We start from the raw sequence: 25,727 nt of genomic DNA on the forward strand, positions 1-25,727 counted from the left end.
GGATTTTTTTTTTTCATTTTGGCTTCAAGTTTACGCTACTGAGTCTCCCGTAATAAATAAGTAAGGGCCTTGCTACACTTTACATATATTATGCAATTAGCTGGTTAACTGAACAATAAATTTAAAACCAGCCACACATGCAAAGAATTTATCATACAATAAAAATGACTACCTAGATACAGAGGCAACCAGCTACAAAGTTAGTGCTTGAAAATGTGCAACAACTCTATACCTAGCTTCTATCCAGCTTTAATTTAAAGACATAGCAGAGCCCTAAGTTTTCCTCTTCTGATCATTCAGAAATACACTGTTAAATGCAGGAACAAAGAAAAAAAAATTCTGTTCTCTAGGGCTCTCATAGAATATTCGTAATTTCTAAAAGAAATTACAAGCAGAGTCAGAAACCAGTAAATGGATGATGGGCCTATTAAAAAGGCATACACAAAGGAGATAAGAATTTAGATATGCTTCATTTTGTGATATCACTAAACCGTGCTGATTGTTTGGCAGATGCTTTTAAAGTAAATTAACTGCTTTTGAAAAAAAGATACTTCTGTTTAATGTCCAAGGCCCTTACACTAAAGGGACCAAATATAGTCCATGTCCCATATTTACTCAAATATAAGATTAGGTTTTCCCTCCAATCAGCAAGAGGAAAAAAAACCCTTTGTCTTATATTCATGTACAAGAAAGCTTCATTAAATACACAGTCTATCATTAAATTGCTGAGCATATGCTCAGTGATGGGAACCTACCACAAGGCTAGGTTACTGCAGCCCACTGGAATTCTAATATTATAAAAGCCTTAATCTGTCTGTCTGTCCATAATGCTTTATTTGCATTAAGAAGTGTTTAGACAGGTGGCAGTGTGCTGCCATGATGGCGGCGATACAGGGGACAGAGCGGGGCGGGGGAGGAAAGGCCAGCACAGCTGGCCTCGCCCTCCCTGCAGGTGGTGACAGTGGAACAGAGGAAGGGGAACAAGGCCACTGGAGCTGGTCTCGCCTCCCTCCTTGCTCCTTGGAGATGATGGCAACAGCAGTGCGGGGGTGGGGGAGCAGGGTTGGGATGCTATTGGGGGGGTGAGGCCATTTGGCGCTAGCCTTGGCCCCCCCTCCCCCCACTTCTGTCATTGCCTGTAGGGCCAATGTGGGGGGGGGTGAGGAGTGGGCCCACTGTGGTGGGGGGAGGTATGGGCGCACCATGGCAGTGGTGCAGGGAGGGGAGGAGTGGGCCCAGGCCTGATGGGGCGAAGGAGGAGAAGCAGCAAGCCTGACCAGGGGGAGAAGCCAGGGCACCGCAGCAGTGTGGAGGGAAGCAATGGGCCTGGCCTGACACAGCAGTGGCTGGGAGAGGGGAGGAGCAAGCCTCCTCCCCACCTCAGGCCCAGGCCCACTCCTCCCCCACCCCCCTGCCCTGTGTCAGCCCTGAGCCCACTCCTCCCATTCCCCTGTTGCCACTAGGTGGGCTTGGGCCCACTGTTCCCCTGCCCTGCCCTGTCAGCCCTGCTTCTCTCCAGATGGGGGGGGGGAAGGGGGAGCATGGGGCTCCATCCCCGCCTGCTCTGCCCCCGTCACTCTTGATGGGCAACAGGCTAGTAAGATATAATGCCCATTGCACCCAGTCCCCTTCAGCACTATGTTTCAGCTCATGGTGAAACACTACATCAAATACATTTTATCTTCTTCATTCCCACAGCTGATCAGCACCTTTCTTTCCCATTTCCAATTACGTCCATTCCTTCACCAGCCTTAAATATCTGGCAAACATCAACAAATGTCTAAGTACATAAGACAGGGGTGTAGATTGTAGCCATGTTGGTCTGAGGACATTGACAGACAAGGTTCTTTGGGTGAATCTGATATCTCTTATTAAACCAACTTAAATAGTTGGAAAACATTTTTTAAGCAAGTTTTTGGGTTCAAAAACCCTTTGTCAGGCTCAGGAAGTTTCAGCAGTTGGTGTGTGTTCTTCCTGGATGGACTGAAAAGTAAAGAAGCCAGAGGCTGGTCTGGTAAGCATACAGGATAGGCAGTCAATGAAGATGTAGATTGAGGAGTCAATGGGTGAGAGATAGGCTGGGCTGGGGGGAGAGAAAGGGGATGAACAGTGGAGAAGTACCTGGGGAGTCAGATGTCAGGCAGGTTATAATGTGTCATAAACCACTCTCTCTCCAATCTCTCAGTCCTGATCCTCAAAATAAACTTACAAAACACTTCCCAGAGATGAGCCTATGAACTCTACTTTATCAACCTCCTGGATACTAAAAATCATGGACTAAATATAGACATTGGATTTATGACACATTATAACCTGCCTGACATCTAACTCCCCAGGTACTTCTCCACTATTCATCCCCCTTCTCTTCCCCGCCCCAGCCCGTCTCTCACCCATTGACTCCTCAATCTACATCTTCACTGACTGCTTATCTGGTATGCACACCAGCCCAGCCTCTGGCTTCTTTACTTTTCATTCCATCCAGGAAAAGCACACACCAACTACTGAAACTTCCTCAGCCTGACAAAGGGTTTTTGAACCTGAAAGCTTGCTTAAAAATTGTTTCCCAACACTTTAAGTTGGTCTAATAAAAGATACCAGATTCACACAAAGGACCTTGTCAGCCTAAGTAGATGAGAGGCTGTCACCCCCTTTCTTACTCCACTGCATATGACTGGGGTGGCGCTGCCCTCCACGAGGTGAAGCCAGACCAGGTGGCCCCATGCCTCATCCGCATCTCAATTTTTGGAAGATCCCAGAACTTATGACCAGAAAACCTAGTTTCAGTTTTGAGTGGGGAGCTGATTAGCACATGGAGCCTTTGTGAGAGGTATCTGGAGTACACACGTGTATTGAGTAGTGCTGGGCTGTGAGGTCACCATGGCTTGAAATATTGTTGACTGCTGAGGCCCAGTCCAATGGCTATATGATAAATCATGAGCCTTTTGGCTTTGAAGTAATATCATACACAGTTTGGCATAAGTATAGCATAAGTAGGTATATACTACTCAAAAAGTACATTTATGGAGTACCTATGCTGAAACTTGCAGCAGTATTCATAAAAGGTAAAATGCACCAATTCTGATGATCTAAGTCTATAGTATCCATAGTAATTTGTCTATATGCAAATTACTACAGGTATGATTATTTCAAAGTCAGTATTTTTTCGCCTCCTATATTTCAAGTTGCCCTTCACTTCCATGTGCTCAGGGAGGGAACACAGACCAAACAGAGTCTGACAGTAACGAGGAGAAGGGCTGCAGGGGGAGGAAAGGAGGAGGGGGGGCACAGGATAAGGGGGCTGTCTGAGTGTCTCAGCACCTGCTGTAGCAATGGGAGAGGGTCAAATTCAAGACAAAACTCAGGTAATTAGATTCTATACCAGGAAAACTGTTATAATTTTATAAATTTTCCATATATATAGCATCTAATTATTGGGAACGCGTCTTAAATTCTGGGTTATCTTGAATTCAAGTAAATATGGTATATAATACAATACAAGGACTGGTATACTATACAAGAAATACCACAAAGTACATGCATACATTTTTGGCAAGAATAGGACCTAATTAATTATTCCATATAAAAGATGAAAAGTAGTAATGTAACTTCCTTCCATGAGGCCATTATCCCAGCTATGAACTGCTCAAACATGTATACAATTTACCATTGGGTAAACACTATTTAAAACTGGTAGTGCCTAAAGACCACATTTCATCCTATTTTAAATAAATACATCTTTACTACGAGAGAAAAAAACCTCTCAACTCTTAAAACAGAATTTCAGGATTGATTTTGACATATTAAAATGTGAGAAAAACAAGTCAGTTTTAATAAGTGAAGACTACAAGACTGCACAAAATGCTCATTTAAGGGCAAAATCTGTAGCCAAAGGAAGCTTCTACATGGATTGTAAAATGGTAGTGTTCTAACAGTTAATATCAACTACAGGATAACAAGAGACTTAACATGAATTATATAACCATACTTACAGGCTTTTGTTGTGGGGCAGTACTCACTAAAAAAAAAAAGAAAAAAAAGTCAAACTCAGAGAAGAATCTAAGTGCATTTTCACAAAAGCATTCTAAACTACAATAAGCTATTGCAACTCAATGACTTTTTAGGAGTATTTTGACTCCTTAAAAATGTCTATAGACCTAAAACAATTAGCTGTCTTTGGAAAAAAAAAAAGGATAAAAAAGTATTCCACAGAAAATTATCTATCTTATAAGAAATAAGTAAAGAACACTTGCTCATATTCCTTTTTAAAAAGAAATTTGGAAAAAAAAATCTCCTCTAAAAGGTGTATTACATATAAGGAAAAGAATAATAAACCAACCTGTCATATCTGGAAGTGAATGGCTGACAGAAAATTAATTCCAATTGTGCTGCAGCCGGGTCAGGTCTAGACTCTTGGGTATGTACTGCCTTGCCTCCCTAGTGCATCGGTTGCTATTGAGCATGGGAATTAAGGGTACAGCCTCTGAATCAGAAATTCCTAGACTAAATGCTGGAGGCTGCAAGAGCAAGAGGCAGTGGGGAAAAAACACTGGTCATACCTCTCTTTCAACATCAGCTCTGGTACTGTGACACAGGCCTATTTGATGGGCCATAGGCCATGGTCTTCTTCCCATCACAAAAAACTATGAACCTCCTTTAATAAGGGAGGCCACTGGGGACATATCAACTAATTTTGAAGGAGAAATAAAGAGAAAACAGGAAGGGGAGTGAGGTCATAAGTTAATAACAAAGAAGGGGGCATTAGCCAGTACCCATTGCCCCCTGTAAGAGTTGAGGAAGCCTGTGAGTGCTGGCCAGTGAAATTCTGCCTGGCGATGTGGGTGAAGAAGTAACAGGAAGACAGCTCCACACTTGCCCGGGTTCCTCCTAGCCCAAGCCTCCTTCCTGGTCTTGCAGATGGCCAGCTTGGCCAGAGCCAGGAAGAAGTTGACCAGGAGGTCCTGGGGCTTGGTGGACGGGGCGTGCATTACAAAAAAGGTGCAGGGAGAAGTGCAGCCAAAACCTCAGCAGGAGGTTTCTAAGGAAGAAATAAGGGGCTGCAACCTGGCACACTCAAGATAGGTGTGCACCAGCATATTCCTCTGCTAGCAAAAGGGGCAAGTGTCAAGGATGTCTGTAAATCACACCAGATAGACATCTATGGTGATGGTCCCATGAAGGAGCTGCCAGATCTCTGGTGGCTTGTGGGTTCAGGGTAGAATACAGACATATCCACCAGGGACCCTCTCCACCACCCTCACCTATGGTATTCTGCCACTTGTTATCAGGGCAAAACACAAGGGAGGATGGTGTAGTGTGAAGAGCATGAGTTTGTAGAGCTGGCAGTGGTGGACTGTTTAGAGGGTGACTGGCTTGGTATCTCCCAGCCTGCTAAGATGCTGAGGCAAGGATCACCACTAGGCCTGCCAAGGCAGCAATCCCATGATTAGCTTCAGAGGCCTGAGAGATACTGGTGAGCAGGGACTGCCCTTGCACAGGACCTGGCTCATATAGGTGAAGGCAGTGGGCAACAGGGCAGCCTTTACATCCTGGAGTAAATGGCAGGGAACACATAGCATTCAGCAGGTCCCTGATACAAGTGATATTGGCCAGAACTATTCTTTGGTGCACCCAAGGAGCCTCTGTCACTGGCACCATGAGCTGTGGGGGGGTTCAGCAGGGATTCAGCAAGGAGGTCGGCACCCCAGGCAACCATGTCTGGGGACGTGGATGGGAAGACTAGCCTCCAAGTCCTGAGGAGGTCCTGGTAGGAGTCTGGCAGCTCTTCCAGGTCCTGCCTGGGGACAGCTTGCAGGTCAAAGATTTACAAGTCATATCAATACCACTGAAGGTAGCAAAGGAAGTTGTGGCTGATCGGGCACAACATTGCCTAGCTATCGGCACTTTACATGAGCTTCTGTAGGGCCTGAAAGTGGAAGGAGTGGACCTGGCTGCAGAGGCAGACCAGGTTTTGCTCACCTCCCACAAGTGGAGGCTCAGAAAACCTGCAGAGATCCAGTGTTGTCCCAGCCAGAAGAACCTCAGTGCCTGTCTCTAGAGATGGGCCAGGAGCTCCGGGAGCATGGCCAGTGTGTTGAAACAGTGCCAGAGCATAGACAGGATCAGCTGGTTGATGACCAGTGCCCTCCCGTGAAGGGAGAGATACCGCAGCAGGCATACCCATGCCTGCAGATGCTCAGACACCCTGACCTCTAGCTGGTCCCAGTTCTCCAGCAGGAAGGGGTGACTGGGGGACAAGTAGATCCCCAAATAGAGCAGTGATCTTGCACTTCATTGGGTGTTTTGGAGTGCAGATGGGAGTGAACCCACCTGCCACCCATCATGCAACATCAGGTCAGAGCTCTTGATCCAGCTGAATGGGCAGAGGAGGCTGAAGAGTAGATGGATTGGTAGGCCTCCACCTGCCTCAGGTCACCTGGGCCCTGGATGAAGGAGCACATCATTGACATACACCAGTAAGACCACCCCCGTGACTAGCCTCATGACTTCAGCATCCATTTGCACAGGAGGTAGAGGAACAGCTCCAAGGCAATAGTGTAGAGCTGCCCTGACAGTAGACAACCTTGATGTACTGCCCACCCAAACAGGATGGACTCCATCAGTGTCCAGTCAACCTTGACCATGCACTCTGCAAAGGTGTATAGCACCTGGAGAAATTATGTAAAGCAGGGACTGAAGACAAACTCCCTCAGCATGCCTGTGAGGTACCCATGATCCACTCTGTCAAATGCCTTCTCCTAGTCAAGAGGCAGGAGGTTGAATGACAGGCCAACCCTGGGAGTGAACTCGAGCAGGTCCTGCACCACCTATAGGTTGTTGAAAATGGAGCTTCCTGAAACTGTGCATGTCTGGTCAGGGTAAATCAGATGTCCGCCTCCATGGACTTCAAGCATAGCAAGATGGCTTTTGCTATGACTTTATAGTCCATACAAAGAAGTGAAACTGTACAAATTCCTCAGGTCATTAGGGTCCTCTTTCTTAGGCCTCCCCTTCTGCATGACAGAAAGAACTCTCTGTCCCCCTTGGACTCAACCACAGCAAGGTCCAGACCAAGGATGTCCAGAAAGTGCGGTAGAACTATACAGTCAGCCATCGATGCCCAGTGCTTTGTTGGTGGGCATCAGATGGAGACAGCCTGAGATCTCAGCCAAGGTGAGAGGATCCTCTAGCTGGTCCTTGTCACCTATGCTTCCCAACAGCAGTCCCACCCACAAGACTTGGCAGGTGTTGGCATCAGTTGGATTAGGCAAGAAGAGAGCCACGTAGAAAGCCCTCGCCCCTTCATACTGCTCACTGAGATGCATGAGGGGGTTGCTGCCCTCCGCCAAGAGGCAAGCAATATACTTCTTGGCACTCCTCCTCTTCTCCAGGGCACAGAAGAAGTGGGAGCCACAGCTCATCTCCCAGAGGAGCTGGACACACAAGAGGGCAAACACGCTGCAGGTGGAGCAGTCATCCAGAGCTCAGTAGCTCTGAGCTCTTCCCAACACTCTCCTCAGAGGAACAGGCTGTCCGGGTCATGTGGCCAGGCACCTCTCCAGCACTTCCTTTTCAAGCAGCTCTCTAGCCTCCTCCCACTGTTTGGTGTGCCCCCTGGTTGTAGCAGTGATAGTACTATCTGATGCACACCTTCCCACATCCCACCATCTCCAGGCCAAGGGAAAGGCCTGCTGCTGCCCTCTGAGTGCAGCTCACCTCCTCTCCAAACTACTGCCCAGTGCAATAGTCTGGGAACTAACCTTATCTGTGAAGACTGAGACAAAAGAGGCACTGAGTACTTCAGCTTTTTCTGCATCCTGTCACAACGTTCCTCCCCCCCATTGGATAAGGGACCCACACGTTCCTTGATCCTCCTCTTGCTACCAACACACATGTAGAAATCCTTCCTGTTACCCTTCACATCCCTTGCTAACTACAATTCCAATTGTGCTTTGGCTTTCCTGACTGCATCCCTGCATGCCTGAGCAATGATCTTATTCTTCCCTAGTTATTTATCTAAGTTTCCACTTCTTAGAAACTTCCTTTTTGTGATTTAGTTTACTGAAGAGTTCCTTGCTAAGTCAAACTGGTTCTGTCATACTTGCTAGTCTTCCTGCACATCAGGATGGTTTGTTCCTGCACTCTCAGTAAGTCTTTTTTTAAAGTACAGCCAGCTCTCCTGGACTTTTCTTCCCATCAGACTGGCTTCCCAAGGGATCCTGCCCATGAGTTCCCTGAGCAAGTCAAAGTCTGCTTTTCTGAATTCCAGGGTCCTTAGTCTGCTGCTCTCCATCCCTTCTTTCCTCAGGATGCTGAACTCAATCATCTAGTGGTCACTGTTGCCTAAGTTGTCATCCATCACTATATTCCCCACCAACTCTTCCGTTTGTGAGCAGCAGGTCAAGAAGAGGATGGCCCCTAGTTGGCTGCTCCAGCACTTGCACCAGGAAGTTGTCCCCAACACTCTTCAAAACCTTCCTGGATTGCCACCACACTGCTGTATTGCCTTTTCAGGAGATATCAGGGTGACTGAAGTTCCCCATGAGACAGCATGTTACAGAGTACCCCATGGCACCTGCTGAAGGTGGGGAGTAGGCCCCAGTTGTCTGAGGTGATGTGGGTGGAGGAGGTGGAGGGCCCAAGGTCTGAGGCTGCACATTTCCCTGCAGCCACCCAGGCACAGCTTCAGCTGCTGGGCTGAGCAGCCAGGCTTGCAGAGCTGAAAAAATCATCTCTGCAGGTGTTGCTGATTTGGCTTTGTTCCCAAGCCCTTTTCCTTTCCCATCCCCTGTGGAGGAGGACAAGGAGCCTTTGCCTTTTCCCTTCTTCTGTTTGGTTTAGGGAGCCCTGTAGTCCCCTTCAAGAGAGACTGGCTAGCAGGAATCCCCTGGCCCTCCGAGGTCTCCCCCATCTCATTGGCTGGCTTCTGGTTGGATGCCACCAGCACGACAGCCCCCTCAGGGGGCTCTTGCCATGCCATGGGAGGCCAGGTGGGAAGAGGTTGGTGGGGTGCAGGAGAGGGAGCTGTATGTTCCCCCTCTGCCATAATGAAAGTGGATGGCTTGCTCCAGGGAAGTCCAGGGTGCCTCCTCTGGCTGCACTGGGTGTGTGGGGGGGTTGTTTTGGGGGATGAGGGGATGTATGTAAGGGGCTGGGAGGTAAACACAAAAAGATACAAGGATACACAGGAGGGAAAGCATGCTGCTGGCTTCCTTAGACACTCATAAAACTTTGGGAGAAGGGGAATGGAGCACAGGACAATAAACACAGGGGTGTTGCTGGAGCAGCTAGAAGAACAGCAGGTGGTGGTTTCTCGTGGACGGGCCTCACTGGCATTGTGGGTCCCCTCTTGCTGCAGGCAGCGGAGGCAGCAGGTGGTGGCTGCCAGAAGGGGAGGGGGGGCTGTAGGTACAGGCAAGGTGGTGGTAGTGGTGGGAAAAGCAGGAGCCTGCATTAGCTCATCCGGCTCCTAGTGCTCCTGGGCCCTGCAGCTCTAGCAGTGGCCAGGGGGAAGTGGTCGTGCCTTCTGGTGGCCACAGGCGGCTGGGCAAGATAGTCCTATGACCTAACCCAGTATATGGCAGTTATTATGTTCTCTGTCTTATTGTGAGACACTGACAATGACCCCCACATATGCCACTTAACCCCAGGGACTGCTTAAATCTTATTCAACCAGATAAGAACCAGGAGTTGGGTGGAGCTAGCAGTAAACTGGAAAAGTGTGTGCATACTGGGGCAATGAAGGAAGGCAGAATAAAGCCAGAATAGGAAAGTGGGTCACCAACACAAAGAAGAAAAAATCTAGCCCTGGAAAGTGCCACAGCTGGAATAATAAGATCTGTTTTGGTAAACTTATCAAATACATATTGACTATTTGAAATAGTTCAGGGAAAATTAACAAAAATAATTAAAGGGTTTGATTGGTTGGGGGAAGAAAATTACTGTCTGCCTGAGAACAGACTTTTACAGTGTCTACGAGTGAGGTTCATGTTTGAAGCCAGAGTAGATGGCCTTAAATCTATTGAGAAGCAAATGCCTTAGGCAACTAGAAAAACCTGTGATAAAAAGCACTCAACAAGGAGTGAGTCTCCCCCCAAAGCAAATTAAACTAAGTTTGCACATTTTATATCACAAGCCTAGAAGAAAAGAATATGCTTTAGATTCTTCCTGACAGACTTTTGAGTAGTGGATCAGCCATATGGCCTACTCTGCTTTGTCAGAGTTATTAACTGTGCAACTGCATAGAATAACAATATATCTATGCAGAGAGAGCGAGAGCACGAGAGCGAGAGAGAGAGAGAGTGTGTGTGTGTGTGTGTGTCTGTCTGTCTGTCTGTCTGTCTGTCTCTGAAAACCCTAAAGTACCAAAACCTCAGAGCCTTCAGAAAACCCTAAAAAAAGTAAATAACTACAGGAGAGAAAAGCACAGAAAAGCTATATGGAAATCTGTCTCTGCATAAAGAGAAGGTCCACTGCAGCTTACAAAAAAAGGAGAAAGTTGAGGCTTCACAGCCCATTTATTGTTTCAGTTCTGAACACTTAGTTCTATAGCAGACTGGTTGTATGACTGGTTGTATACAATGTAGGGGCACTACTTTCTAAAAGGTGGTCAACATTAGGATCTTCACACCATTGTCTCACAAGTGTGACTTTGTAGTGGACTTTCTGGAAAAGCTGAAGAGTACAATTCATTCTCAGTTAGTGCTGGGGAAAGGGGCATAAGTAACCATTATAATTAGCTAACAAACAATAGAGATAATTCCATAAAACATCTTCCTTAAAAGAACACTACAATCTCATGGTCTGTTACTCCAAAGGCAGGAAACTATCAAGGTTACATGCATAATCTTAACCGTCTCCTTTTCCAATTATTACATGTCTATTAAATAGACAATCAAACATTATTTCAGACCAAAACAATACATTATATTTCCCTAGTATTTTAAACACAGAAATACAAATCCACATATAACACTCAAAAAAAGGGAAGTCTAAGTCTGGAAAATTTTCATGCAGAAAGTGAATATATTGCAAAATTGAACAATCCAGGCAGCTGGATTCTTGCTCTAATAGAGGTTATTATTACAACATATCTATCGGTCCCTATACTTTTCTCTACAATATAACTGCTTTCTTCAATACTGCCTTTCCCCATTCCCTCTTGTGATATGCTGGTGTAACAAATGACCAGGACACAGGACTGACAATTTTTAGAACGACCACATTTCCTCTCAGAACATCTCTAAACCGTGTTGCCAGTGTGCCCCTGGAAGGATACTTCTGAGCATGCCCTGCTTACCCACTGCCATTCACATGCTTCATATCCAGAAATACAGTAGTGAAGACATTCTGGGGCATCTTGCTACAGATACTCTCCAGATAGCTGTGTCTGATGTGCTCAAGAGCAATGGGAAGGGATGCCCCTGGAGTGGCTTCATCACTATGTTTTTGGGTTTCTCATGTAGCAAGCAGGAGCAGACCCACACAGATAAATAGCTAATATGGTATAGGCACACCATAAGTATCTCTACTTATCCAAGACTTCCATGGCATCACTAAATCAAACTATGATTATTAAAGGTCAGCCAATTTCAAATGTAATGTTATGAACTTGTAGCAGAATTGAAAACAATTCAGAAAAGGCTATTTGCTTTTAGGGATCTTGCAGAGTGGCAAGGCTCTAGACCTGCTAAAAGCTATCATTAAAGTTCCCATCTTAGAAGCCAAGACAGATTGTTTCAACACATCTTTTTCTTATATTATAGAGAACTCAAAATTATGGGAATATACAAGTATGAAAAAATAAAGCAACAGGAGTAAATTAAATAAGAATAAATTAGTTATTAACATTTACACATTTAATTTGGCCATTTTAAAATATCTCTCTCTTATTAACTAGAAAACAGTATGTTATTCTAATCAGTGTTTTTAAGTAGGTTTTTTTGTCACAGCATGTTTAAATCTATTACTGTACCTGCTGAACCAGAAGGAGGAGGAGCACCAGCTTTCTGCCATTCTGTAGCTTCAGCAGCCATTCTACGGACATAGGCATCATCCACACACATCAAGATATTCTCTGGTTTAATATCCGTATGGATGATCTTGCACTTGCTGTGTAGGTAATCTAAACCTTGAAGGACCTGGTTACATAAAATCAGTTGAAAAGTAATTCTGTTAATCTGGATCAAAGAAAACTACTCTTTAAAGGCTGGTTATTCAAATACAAATGCAATAATATATATTATAGTAAGATCAAGTTTCTGTATCACCATTTTATAATTTATTACCCTGAATGTTTAAGAAGTTAGACAAGGGTTGGAGTGCTGTAGATGGTCCAGATGTGCCAGAAGCAAGTTTTTTTGGTGATATATTTTACTGGTCTAAGTGTAGTGGGGAGATATTAGACAAGGCTACAGATACAAAGCAGCCCAGACCTAAAGAAGTTCACTTTATGCCTGAGAGCTGGTCTAACATCGCTCTTAACTTAACTATATAGTTGGTCTAATAAAAGATAACACCAAAAATCCCTTTTTTTCTAATAAGTTAGATGTATTTTGTTTAAAACATTAAATAAGTGTGTGTCTTATTTTCAATGTAACCAGGGTAGCATGGTATTACACCACTTATTTCTGGTACTCAATGAAGTAACTTAACAGGCATAATATATTATCAATAGATGACATTCTGCTAGCTCATATTGTACATTCATACCTGAAGCCTGAACATGTTCTGTGAATACATGTACTTATGGTATACAATATAAATTCCCACTGTAATTTTAAAAAAGTTCCTCCCTTTTCATCACAAAAGAAAAATGACAGCGCATGTGACGAACAATACACATTTGGTTTTCAAACTTCAATTTAAAAAATGTTACTTACCAGTAACTGGAGTTCTTTAAGCTGTATTTTTCCACACTCTCACTTGTGCGTATGCTCAGCCCCTGAGCCTTTGACAAGAGACTATTTCCCTTGGCAGTACCTGTAGACTGTGCTTCAAAAACCTGCTTCCCTCAAGCCACTCCACTTACAAGCTCTCCCCCTGGGTCTCACTTTTATTTCAACAGCAGAGTCCAATATTATATTCAATTTGCATGAAGATGAGGGAGGGCCCTGATGGGCTGTATCATTTTGACAATCCACAGCAGAATTCACACAACCTGATATCCAGTCAGATAGCTGCTGGGCTGATATCACTCAGCCTTTATGTCTCACAGAGCCACAGAGATTTCAAGAAGCACTCAATCCTATGCAAGTAATAGGCCAATGCCTACTTAACATCAAACACGTGTACTAAAGACCTAGCTCGAGTTCTATGATTTTGGGAAGAAAACTAGCACAAGAGAACTGCTGACTCAAATGCAACTCAGTAACCCCTTAAGCAAGAATTCTGGGTGGGTACGAAGGACTTGATCTAATCTTTCTAATGACAGAAAACACCTTTGATAGATTCTTGAGGAATCTCAGGGCAAGGGGATGCAAGACCATGGGAAGGACATCCACAGGGATTGGTGTGACAAGCAGACTCCTTGGGGAACCCCAATAGAGCTCATGGAAAGACCAACACTTTAAAATTATAATAGGCACTGTCAAATGTTTGGAACCAAAGAAAGATGCCTGCAGGTGCGCCAACTTGAAAGAATGAATCACTTAGCTGAGTCAGTTCATGTGGTGGAATCCTTCCTACTGTAGATTCATCTGTTTCTGAGAATATCCTTGATCTATGGGAAAGATGGCTCCTGTGAAAGGCATCTAGCACCAGGCTGTGAGGTGAAGGGAGTTCAATTTTCTCACATCAAGTGAACAGGTTGACTCATCGGGGGTAAGGAGGCAGCATTTAGATCAGGCCAAGCCTCCTCAGGAAAAAGAAGGGATGTTAGTTGCTGATTTGAGTTGCAAAGAGGTCTATCCAGCAGACTGAGTCCCTGATTTCTCCTTGTGGCACAGAGATAACTGCTTAGAGATCTGCTATGGCATTATGGACACTCAGCAAGTGCATCATGGAGAGATGCACTACCGCACAGAACCCGGCTCAAAAGACAGTAGCTGGTAGCTGCAGAGCTGAAAGATCAGCCAGAAGCTGGGGCAGAAGCTCTGTACAGGAGATTAATTTGTACTGTTCCTAAGTTAGTGCTCACTGAGCTCAAGCATCACTGGAGGCCTTAGCAGGTTATGAAGACTCTGAGCCAAGAGGCTATACAGCAGTGGTTCTCAACATGGGTGCTTGAGCATCCCAGGGTGCCATGAGACCTTTCCCAGGGAGCCGCACTGCCACTGCCAGGTAGAATTGTTGCAGCGCCTCTGTTTCCAGGAGACACTGGTTAGAGCTGGCCTGGGAAGCAGCTGCTGTAGGAGGGGACTCTGCTATACCATGGCCTGAAGTGAGGTCCCAGTGGTATAGTTAAGGGAAGTGAGGAGAGCACATGACTCAGGTGTCTACTTAGAGGGGGAGCCCCAAAAGTCACCTCAGTCAGCTTGTGCCCTGAGCCAGCATATCCCAAACCCAGTGGACACTCTTGTTCCCCCCTAGAGGTCTCCCTTCCACTGACCATCACTGCTGTCTAGAGGAATCTATAGCAAGAGTAAAAGATGACTGTAGTAGGGGTCCAAAGAGTGGCCCTCCACACAGGTCAGGGAGGACTAGGGAGACAACAGGTAGCCCAGGATTGCAGAATATATGCACAGAGCAAATCAGGGAAGGGGGACATGCCAGGATGAGCTGCACTGCAGCAGGTGGAGTGGACCCATGATGGAGGTGGGGAGTGACAGTGTCCCCAGGTTTAAGAAACACTGACCCAGGATGCCAGCTTTACTCATAATGGGCACTTTTACATGTGCTTCAGGGGTGGTGGGGAGAGGGGGCAATGCTTTAATTAGAGCAGCTCTGAGAGAGCTCTCTGAGAGCTGCTCTAATTAAAGCGCTACAGCATCTCATGTATCAGTTTCCCCACACTTAAAAATAGCAGTGGGGGCACTTGCTCATTTGACAAGCTTTAGTTCAGGTGTCCCCGCTGCCATTTTTAAGCACAGAGATGCTGACACATCAGACTCAGGAGGCTCCTGGACCACAGTAATTGCCACACTCCAGCAGACACTATTAATCGAGTCTGCTCCATCGTGCTCTAATTACAGCACATCGGAGCAGCCTCCGCACTCGTATCTAGGCCCTCTGTCTCTGGGAAGTGGGACAATACTGTAGGTGCCACTTGCACAGGTAGGGTAAAGCAGCACCACTCTAGACTCCACTGCCAATTTCTCCGGCTGAGAATCAGCCCCTGCACTTCTCCTAGTGTCCTGGGTAAGGTGTGCCCTCAGGTGTTAGGCTAGGCTGCCTGGCTGGAAGGTCCAGGTGGCATCTGCCCTGGGAAACAGAGGAGCCCATGTAGGCTCCCCTGGAGCAGTAAGCACTGAGGCCACAACACAGCCCCTACTTTCTTGCCTGCCCATCTCTGCAGCTCGGCCATGCCAACTCCCCATCTCTCAAAACTCCCCTAGGACCTGTGAGATCAAATCTATAAGACCCAAGGTAGATCAGGTGAAGTAGATACCTGCTGCCCTGGGCACTTGCAGCAAGTCAGAGTTGGGGCTACAAGGAAAATTTATAGGAATATTATAATTTTCCAGATTCAGAATCTAATTATTGAAGAACTGTCTTGAAGTCATTCCCCACATTGCTGCAGCAGGATGGCCGCAACAAAGAGAACAGTGCAGGAGAAAATCATTTTGAACAAAGTAGAGGGAGGCCCAAACCCCAACCCCCAAAACAAAAAACTGGGTACCCAACAACTCAAAATTAGGGGAAAGAGAGGAAAAGGTAATAAAAATGACTAAATATATAAGAAATACACTACAAGGAACAGATGCTAAGCTTCAAGTTAACATTGCAAAGGCAGACCAGCACAGTGCTTTCTCCCAGTCATGTGGGTGAGAGGAAGTGAATGGCAGGAAGTACAGATTGCTTTCCCCTGCTTCTGTGTGGGGGATCATGAGGAAGAGGGGTTGCAGCATACTCAATGGGTACCACTAAGACAAAAAGTCTCTGGTAAAAGGCTCAGAGAATGAGCATGCTTATAAGCAGGGATCCGATTTTTCCGTTTCCCACGGAAAAAGGGAGAAAAAGCTGGATTTCCCCCTTTACCCAAGAAAAATGCAGATTTCTTATTTTAAAGGCAAAATGCACAGATTTTGCAGTTTTGCAAAGAGCTCTCTGCAGGCTGGCAGAGTTCCAGCCTGAAAGGGCCTGGGGGGAGTGGGAGGAGGGTGGTCAGACAGGGAGTGGCCACTAGGCAGTCTGGAGAGCAGCTCTTACAGGTAACTCTGGGGTGGAGAGGGTTTAAGGCCCCAAAGGGAGGGACAGAGTTGGACAGGGCTGGGACTGGGTCTGCTGCCCAGGTGGGTGGTGTGCAGGGCTTGGTGCCCAGGGCTGGAATGGACAGCTGCAGGGCCCCAGTGGGGAGCAGGATGGGGCCGCAAGGGGCTTGTCTGGGGGCTGGAGGCAGGGCTAGGTCCCTGCCACTGCACACACTCCCAAGACGGACCAGGGGAACCCATGCCCCCCAGATCTGTGTGCCCTGTGGGCAGGGACAGGTTGCCTGCTGTGGGCTTGGGCTCCCTGCCCTGCTGCTCTCTGCCAGGGCCTCCGCAGCCTGGTGGGCAGGACCCGGTGCAGCAGGGCAGAATGGGGCCAGGTGGGAAATGTCCTTGCCACTGTGAGCCCTGTGTTGCCCTGGCAACATGCCCCCTGCCTACCCAGCAGCAGTGGGGGCAGCAGCATGGGGTTGTGCCCCTCACTGCTCTGGGTCAGGCAAGGGGTACATCAGAAGGGTAGCACAGAGTGCACAGTTGCAAGCAGCTTTTCTGCCCAGACCTGCTCTGCCCTGTAGTGCCAGATCCTGCCCACTGGGCTGCAGAGGCTCCAGGGAGGGCAGCAGGGTGGGAAGCCTGGGTCCAGAGCCCAACCCCACGCACAGATCTGGGGGGGCACGGGTCCCCCTGCCTCCCCACCCAAGGCCACAGCAGGCAGCTTGCACCCCACCCTCCCACGGGCTACACTCCAGCCATGCTGCCTGCAGAGAAAGGGAGTGAGGCTCCATACTCCACTCTCCTGCAGCAGCTGCTGCCTCCCACAGGCAGCAGTCAGAGCTTGGGCACTGCTGTGGGGGGCAGGGGGATGCAGACCCAGGTCCCTGGCCCCATAGCCCTGGCAGCTGGGGGTCTCCTCTGGCAGGGCTGAGTGGGACAGGGGGCTCTGGGTGAGGGTTAGTGGCACCAGCAGGGCTGTGGTTCGTGGGAGGGAGTTGGAGGCACAAGAAGGGCTGGCAGGCTATGGCTTGGGGGTTTAGCTATGGCTAAGGGGGCAAAAGGAGCTTTGATTTTCCATAATAAAAACTCAAAATCAAACACCAAAATGTATAGGTATTTAGAATTTATTTTATTATAGTGATTGAGGCACTAATAGGCTTCCAAACTGCTTAAAAATTGTAAAATTGTGGCCTTTCATTTTAATTGCGGATCTTGGGGGTTTATCAGAGAATTTGGAAGGGTTTTTTTTAAACAGAGAATTTGCAATTTTTATCTGAGAAAACCAGGATTCCTACTTATGTGAGAATTTCTACGTAGACTATTATCTGAAGGAAAGCCTTTGCATTTGCAGATTATTTTGGCCAGGAAACTATTATTTGTTAAATAAAGGAAGCATCACCAAGTTAGCACTCAGACAGCTGTATAACCAACTAAATATTAGTACTTGTAACACTTCCATGCTCTTTTACATAGCTGTGTATCAGATCTTAAACCACTTTATAATTACAAATAAGTAGGCCTTACAACACCTCTACATACAGAAAAGCTACATTATGTCACTCAAGAAGCCTCTGTAACAGTGCAAGGACCAGAACAGTAACCACCTATGGTTTAGCTACAAGAACACCCGATTCCTCTAATGCAGGAGTTTTCAACCTTTTTAGACTCAAAGCATCCCTGGATAGACTTGAGACACTGCTTAGAAAATGCCGGCTCTTATTTCTCACTATTTTTTGACTACAGAAAAAAATATAGAGCACTTCTTTTGTTGCAAAGAACTCAGAAAGATCAAAATTCAGAATGTTTTTACCTCTATGAATTCCTATGTGAAAGCTCTGGGTTTATCTTGGGAATTGTATACACACAACAAACAGTGCTAATATTATGCAACAACCCACAGCACCCTTGCAAGGATCTCAGGGTACATCAGAGTGCCAGGGCACCATAATTAAGAATCACTTAAAATACCAGAAAGCATATTCTTTATCCAGTTCATCGCATAATTCAAAATACAAGCACTTTGATGAATATTAAAAGAAAAATATGTGGGCCCATACCAAAATTCTAATAATAAAATCCAAAACATCATGCACAATGTTTGTAAATGAACTGAACTTTTTATATTAATAAGCACACAATTAACTAATTTGCACATAATCTGAATGTTGGAAATGCAGATTTGGCCTATTAGGTCTCAAGATTTATTTGGCTATTTAAGCAAACCTACTGGAAGCACAGAATTTAAACTATGGACACACTTTACATTTGTAGCAATGTTAGGCGTATGTCCTTGTGGCACTACCAAAAAGGAAGTGTGCAAATGTTCTTGTCATCTGTAGCACTACAAAAATGGTAGATCTGTCACAAAACAGGAACTTCTCTGTAGTGCTACATTTTGTAGCATCACATCTGTCCAGTCACATGTAGCATTACAGAGAGTCTCTCAGACACCTAGCATCCCACAGTGCCCTTTCTACCTCCCCCGACTTTCTGAAGGGGAAGGAGGGAGAGCAGCTGGCTCCTGACAGCTTATCCAGTTGCAGCAAACTATCACAGTCCTCCAGGGACACAATTACTACACCTGTACATGCATGCACCTCCATAGCACTTGACTTTTCCCACATGTCTCCATAGCCTTAGAAGGCTAGAAATACTTTGAAAAATACATAGAGCTAAATTTTCCAAAAGAAAACTTTCAGAAAAAGGACGCTGAAGTAATATCCACATCAAGAGACAGCTCATAATTCCTCTCCTCCACTGCCATATTACAACAGTTGCCCAGGAAAAAAAGATGTCTATATTACCAAGGCTAAGGTAAAGATCCTCTGAGTGTATTAGGTTTTTTGTCTTCCTGAAAAAAAATCTTCTTTAGTATTATAGGGAGACAAAGAATGAATCAAATTTAAGCAACTGATTATGAGACATTATTGTAGGAAAGAACAAACAAAGCTGTAAAATCAAGGATTTTCACTTAGTATGGGAGTAAAAAAACACAGCCAAAACACTCAGACTTTTATTGGATCACTGCATTGTTAACGTTTCATTTTGGTTGAAGTATATTTTAAAATAAAAGATTTTAACTAGTTCTACTGTATAAAACAGTGATTTTTTAAAATTTTGTTTCCTTATATTCACTCATTTAAATTACATTTTTGATGCAGAAACTGAAAGATTCAAGCGGAACAAAATTATTTCAGAATGTTTGTTGGTAAGAAATGAAAAATATGAAAATGTTGTTCTGCAGCAGTAGATGGATACATACAACATTAAACAGAAAACAGAGTGGCATGCCTGCAAATAGTTCCAAAAGTTTTTATTATATCAAACAGATTTAATGGAGCTAGTGGAACAGTGATCCTATCTATCAGGGGGATTTTAGGTTCAACTTCTTGTTTATGGCATAAGTCACAATCAAAATTGCAGGCGTTTTCATGATTCATAATAAAGAATTGTACAGCTATTAGAATTTATAGGTATAATGTAAATTTGGGAGGTAAGATGCTGTGCTAAATTTGGAGAACAAAGGTACCAAATTTTTATCAAACTGTGAGGAAAAAAAATAGCCAGAATACCCAGAACTTTTGATTAGCCATTTTCTGGGAAAGGAAGAACAACGAAGTGGAATTTTCCTGGGCATCAAAAAAAAATTAAGATAGGAAATATTCTGTTAATGGTTCAACAGAAACATTTTAAAGGAAATCTCAGTTGTAGTATGCTTGCTCCCTTGGAAAGATCACCTGTATCACAGTCTGACTGCCCACATCAAAAAACTCTCTCTCACTAACAGCTGACCTTTCCTTCATCCAGGAGGCATTATTAGAATATATTACTTAGCATATATTACCATTATATTCTGTTTAAAGTAAAAGTCAGTATTTTCATAGAATACAAGATATACATCTGGATAACTTTAATGTCAGAGCATATTCCCTTTAAACTAGGATAATGTTTTACATTTTACTAACCAAAAGACAGGTTCCATTAGTCAATAAAATCTGACACCTCCAGTCATGCCTAGTAGGCCAACATTATTTTTACTGTGACAATGGAGCGTCTTACCTCCCATTTTTCTATTCTGTAGAAACAGCTCTTATATGACATTTCATATAAATCTGCCCCAAGGGAAAAACAACAGATGAAATGCTGCTTGACACTGAACTGAAATCACTCGTTAACTAACTCAATCAATCAGTTAAAGATTAACAGTAGAATTTAGTCACTGGGTAAAATTAGCTAGATTTTCAAACTGTATTCTAGGCTTGACCATGTATTTTGCAAACCACACGCTTAAAAGGTTTTAGCTTTTTGCAAACCATACGCTTAAAAGGTTTTAGAAATTTTGGAATCTCCATCCTTAGCAGTTTTCAAGAGCAGGTTAGACAGACACTTGGCTGGGAAGGTTTAGATCGGGTAATCCTAACTTCAGCAGGGAAGGGGATTAGATGACCTTGTGAGGTCCCATCCAGCCCTACTTGCCTAGGATCCCATGATACCCAGATTATAGCAATCACTAACAGGATTGGCTTTCTATAAAAAATACTTTTATTGTAAAAACATTGATTCATGACAAAATTAATCCAGCATATCTATTTTAGTATCAAGTATACTCACTTACCAAGTATAATTTTTTCCAGTATATTTATTTTACAAGTTCTGTCTAAGCCACATAGCAGTTCCATTCAGCTTGGCCACTCATACTGACAGCCAACCAATTCCATCCAATTCATCTACGTCCTAAATCTTCCATTCCTCCATTTTCTGTGACTTGCTTTCCTTTTTAATAAAAGTGTGTGGACTTTCTCCTCCCTTACCTTTGCTATATAACTTTTTGGAGTTATTAGTTTTATTTGTATTTCTCTATTTTGTTAGTGGTTTGGCTTTTGTAGCTATTTTTACCCTCATACTTAGCCACATATTTTATAATCTATGGATTTGTCCCCTTTTCAGACAAAGTCTAGATTTTACGACTAACCATTAGTCTCAAAAGCTAAGTAACTTAACTTCAACTTTTGAAAACCATCTTCTAATAGTCAATTACTCTTAAAAATCACTTCATTCAAATATTGCCTATCCATGTTAACAGAATTGTTCAAATATCCCTAGATAGTCTATCAAGAAAATAAAAGATTAAGCAAATATCAAACATAAAAAGACCAGAAGGAAATTACAGTAGGAATACATGTGCTAATCTATACCTGTCTGAGATTATAAATGGATACCCCAGAACCAGTTCAAGACAATGCATGGAAAATTGATACAATGTAAATAAACAATTAGCAGGAGTCCTACATGTTCTATGTTAAGTCTGTCATCACTAGAAATACCTTGCAGTCAATGATGATTGTCCTCCATGACTGTCCTCCAACTGCAGGTCGGAAGATAGCTGACACAAAGCCAATCTGGGATTAGCAGGTTATACAGCAACTCAGGCATATGTTTCCATGCAAAGTATGTGACTTGGAATTCTTGGTTTAGTCTGCAACACGCTGTTTATGCTTCTCCTGCTTCTCCATCTCCTATTGCTGTCATGAGGTTTCAAAGTAATGAGATAATTGCAGCATACACTACCTCCATTTGAGGCAGTCCTGGGCAATAGTCTCTCACAAATTGTTGTCAATGTTACATTTTTTTAAAGTTGACCTTGAACCACTTTCTCTGTCCTCCTCTTGAGCATACCCCTTGACTGAACTGGGAGAATAAAACTTGCTTCAGGAGTCTGGAGTCAAACATCCAGATGATGTGGCCAGTCCTGCAAAGTTGATGTCAGATGACAACTGGCTTGACGCTCATGGTGTATGCTTGTAAGAGGATGCTAATGTTGGTGTGCCTATCTTCCCACTGGATTTGAAGGATCTTCTGCAGGCAGTATTGATGGTACTTCTCCAGTGCCTTGAGGTGTCTCCTGTATGTTGTCAACATCTCAGCTCCATACAGTCAGGTAGAGATCAAAACTGCTTGATAAACCATGAGCTTGGTTTAGAGAAGGGGTGGGCAAAATGCAGCCTGCCAGGCCATTCTATCTGGCTCATGGGGCCGCTAAAAAATTTAGAAAATTAATATTGATCTGCCCTGGCTGCCTGTCATGTAGCCCTCGATGGCTTGCCAAAACTCAGTAAGTGGCCCTCCACCTGAAATAATTGCCCGCCCCAGTTTCGAATCTGATGTTGCGATCTTCAAACACTCATTTCCTCAGGTAACCAAAAGCAGCACTTGCACATTGAAGAGTTGTTGTATTTCTTCGTCAGTGTCAGCCTTTTCCAAGAGATGCCTTCTGAAGTAAGGGATTACTCAACATTCTTCAGTCTCACCACAGATCTGAATTACCAGAGCTGGGGACTGCTCATTAAGGACTTGTTGATGGAGGACCTTAGTCTTTTTGAATGTTAAGCATGAGTTCCATTTTCTTGTATGCCTCAGTAAGGACTTCAACAATTGCCTGAAAACCTGCTTCCCAGTGAGCACAGACTACAGCAGGGGTAGGCAAAATATGGCCTGTGGGCCAGATCTGGCCCAACAAGCACTTTCATCTGGCCCACAGCTACCACCACCAAATTGTGCCCTGCCCAGCCCTTCTACCCATGAGGTGCCTCCCCACACCCTGCCACACAATATACAAAACTAAGAATTTATCTTTGAGTTATTATGCAATCACCTCTATATACACTACTCAAACACAAATAATGCCAATTTTTTTTGTAATAAAATTAAAATATGTTATAGTAGGTGCTTGACTTCTAGTGTATGATTTGGTTTTTTTCTGGTTCTAAGATGGTAACCCTCCTCCCCCCAAAGGAGTACTTCTGGGGGGCAAGTGGGGGACTTCTGGTGGCAAAGGCCAGGGCTTAGGGGTGGGACTTCTGGTCCCAACAGATCACCAAAACTTTTTAAGTGACCCTCAACCCAAAATAACTGCCTGCCTACAGCATCATCAGTGTAGTGGAGCTTAATGATTGAGGTCAGGATGGTCTTGGTTTTAGCTCAGAGTCGGCTGAGGTTAAACAGCTTTCCATCCATTCAGTAGTTTAGCCCCCTCTGACTGGAAGCTTGTTGGTGGTCAGATGTAGCACTACAGTAAGGAATACTGAAAAGTGTTAAGAGTGATGATGCAGCCTTGCTTAACTCCTGTCTTAATCTCAAAGGGATCTGAATTAGATCCAATACTGAAAAACACTGTTCACATACCATCATGGAGCAGTGGCAAATCTTTGTGGGCATCCATACCTCAGAAGGAATCTCCACAACACTTTTTCTTGGTTGACAGAGTTGAAGACTTTTATGAGGCCAAAAAAGGCCATATAGAGAGGTTTCTGTTGTTCCTGGCATTTTTCTTTCAGCTGGCAAGTAGCAAAGTTCATGTTGGTTGTGCTTCTTGATGCCCTAAACCCACTTTGAAATACTGAGAAAAGCTCTTCAGCAAGTGGAAGGAGACAGTTCAGGGGGTTCTCACAATGATCTTTCTTGTGCTGGACAGCACAGCAATCCCTCTTCATTTCTACAGTTGGACCTGTCCCCTTTCTTGAAGACTGTCACTGAAATGGTGTCCCTGAGGTCATCTGGGATTTCCTCATCATTACAGATCTTTAAGATGAGGGCATGGAGCTGTGTTGAAAATCCTACTTGAGGATTTTGGCAGGGATTCCATCTGCTTCACGTCTTGTCTTTCTTCATCTACTTGATGGCTTTCCTCACCTCATTTAGGGTTGGAGGCATTTCAAGACAGTTGACTGGGTGTTGCGGGATGGAATTGAGAACACTCTCAACAACCAAGTCTTGATTGAAAAGGTCCTCAAAATGCACAGCTCGGAGCACCCCCAGCCAGGTAATGAGGCGCTACAGGGAGTTGGGAGCGGGGCTTAGGGGTCTGGGAGCTCAGGTGGTGTTTTCGGCGATCCTCCCAGTCTCAGGCTATGGGCTGAGGAGGGAGAGGAGGATCCACGCATGGACAGCTAGAGACCCTCTGGGTAAAAATTCGTGGGGAATATGGCACAGGGGACACAACGGTGGGAGTCTACTACAGACCTCCCACTCAAAGTCCTGAGCTTGACCAGGAGTTCGCCCGGGAACTGACTGAGGCCGCTTGCTCCAGGACCTTGGTTGTCATGGGTGACTTCAATTACCCGGACATCTCGTGGGAAGATCACTCAGCAAAATCTGAGTGGTCACAAAGCTTTCTCTCGTGCGTGGATGACCTCTACCTGACTCAAGAAGTCTATGGGCCAATGAGAGGCAAAGCGCTGCTCGACCTGGTACTGGCTACCATGTTGGACCCCTGCTAAACCAGATGGGGTAACTGGCAACTGACGCCCAGGAAAAAGCCAACCAATTATCAAATAGGTACTTTGCGTCAGTCTTTCATCAGTCACATGGGATGCCCATGCCTGCTATAGGACAGGGAAATCTGGGTGAGGGGGATCCCCTACCCTCCATAAATGCTGACCTCGTGAAGGAACACCTTGAGAAGCTGGATACCTTCAAGTCAGCTGGCCCTGACAATCTGCGCCCCAGGGTACTCAAGGAGCTGGCGAGCGTCATAGCCCAGCCCCTGGCACGGATCTTTGAAAACTCCTGGCACTCTGGTGTAGTGCCCGAAGACTGGAAGAAGGCCAATGTGGTGCCGATCTTCAAGAAAGGGAGGAGAGTGGATCCGGCTAACTACAGACCCATTAGCCTGACTTCTATCTGGGGAAGATCTTGGAAAAGTTTATTAAGGAGGCCATCCTTGAGGGACTGGCCCAGGCTAACATTCTAAGGGATAGCCAGCACGGGTTTGTTGCGGGTAGGTCTTGTTTGACCAATCTCATTTCCTTCTATGACCAGGTGACCTATCACCTGGACAAGGGAGAAGAGATTGATGTTATATATCTTGACTTCAAAAATGCTTTTGATCTGGTATCCCATGATCACCTCTTGGCCAAACTGGCCAGTTGTGGCCTTGGCTCCACCACGATCCGCTGGCTGGGAAATTGGCTCCGTGGTCGGACCCAGAGGGTTGTAACTGATGGCAGTCACTCATCGTGGTGCCCTGTGACCAGTGGAGTCCCTCAAGGCTCTGTCCTGGGACCCATACTATTCAACATCTTCATTAACGATGTGGACATTGGACTCAGGAGTGGACTGGCCAAGTTCGCCGATGACACCAAACTTTGGGGCAAAGCATCCATGCCAGAAGATAGGCGGGTGATCCAGGCTGACCTGGACAAGCTCAGCAAATGGGCGGACGAGAACCTGATGGTGTTTAACACCGATAAATGCAAGGTTCTCCACCTTGGGAGGAAAAACCTGCAGCACCCTTATAGGCTCGGCAGTGCTACGTTGGTTAGCACTACAGAAGAAACAGACTTGGGGGCCATCACTGACCACAAGATGAACATGAGCCTGCAGGGTGATGCTGCAGCTAGTAAAGCGACCAAAACGCTGGCTTGCATCCAT

The 25,727-nt window shown here is 45.1% G+C and overlaps 1 protein-coding gene across 9 annotated transcripts in view; it reads right to left on the reverse strand.

Moving 5' to 3' along the window:
• The window catches only part of SRPK2 (SRSF protein kinase 2), a 279,322-nt gene that overhangs the window by 46,778 nt on the left and 206,817 nt on the right, over positions 1-25,727 (reverse strand). For all 9 annotated transcript variants that reach the window (XM_090041996.1, XM_090041999.1, XM_090042001.1 and 6 more), the window contains 2 exons: positions 11,972-12,137; positions 3,990-4,015 (listed from right to left, as the gene is read on the reverse strand). In XM_090041996.1, coding sequence (XP_089898122.1) covers positions 3,990-4,015; positions 11,972-12,137 — 192 coding nt within the window. The remainder of the gene's footprint in view (positions 1-3,989; positions 4,016-11,971; positions 12,138-25,727) is intronic.

Source organism: Crocodylus siamensis, chromosome 4, assembly GCF_052110815.1.
Source record: "Crocodylus siamensis isolate JL-2025a chromosome 4, ASM5211081v1, whole genome shotgun sequence".
Lineage (NCBI taxonomy): Eukaryota > Metazoa > Chordata > Crocodylia > Crocodylidae > Crocodylus > Crocodylus siamensis.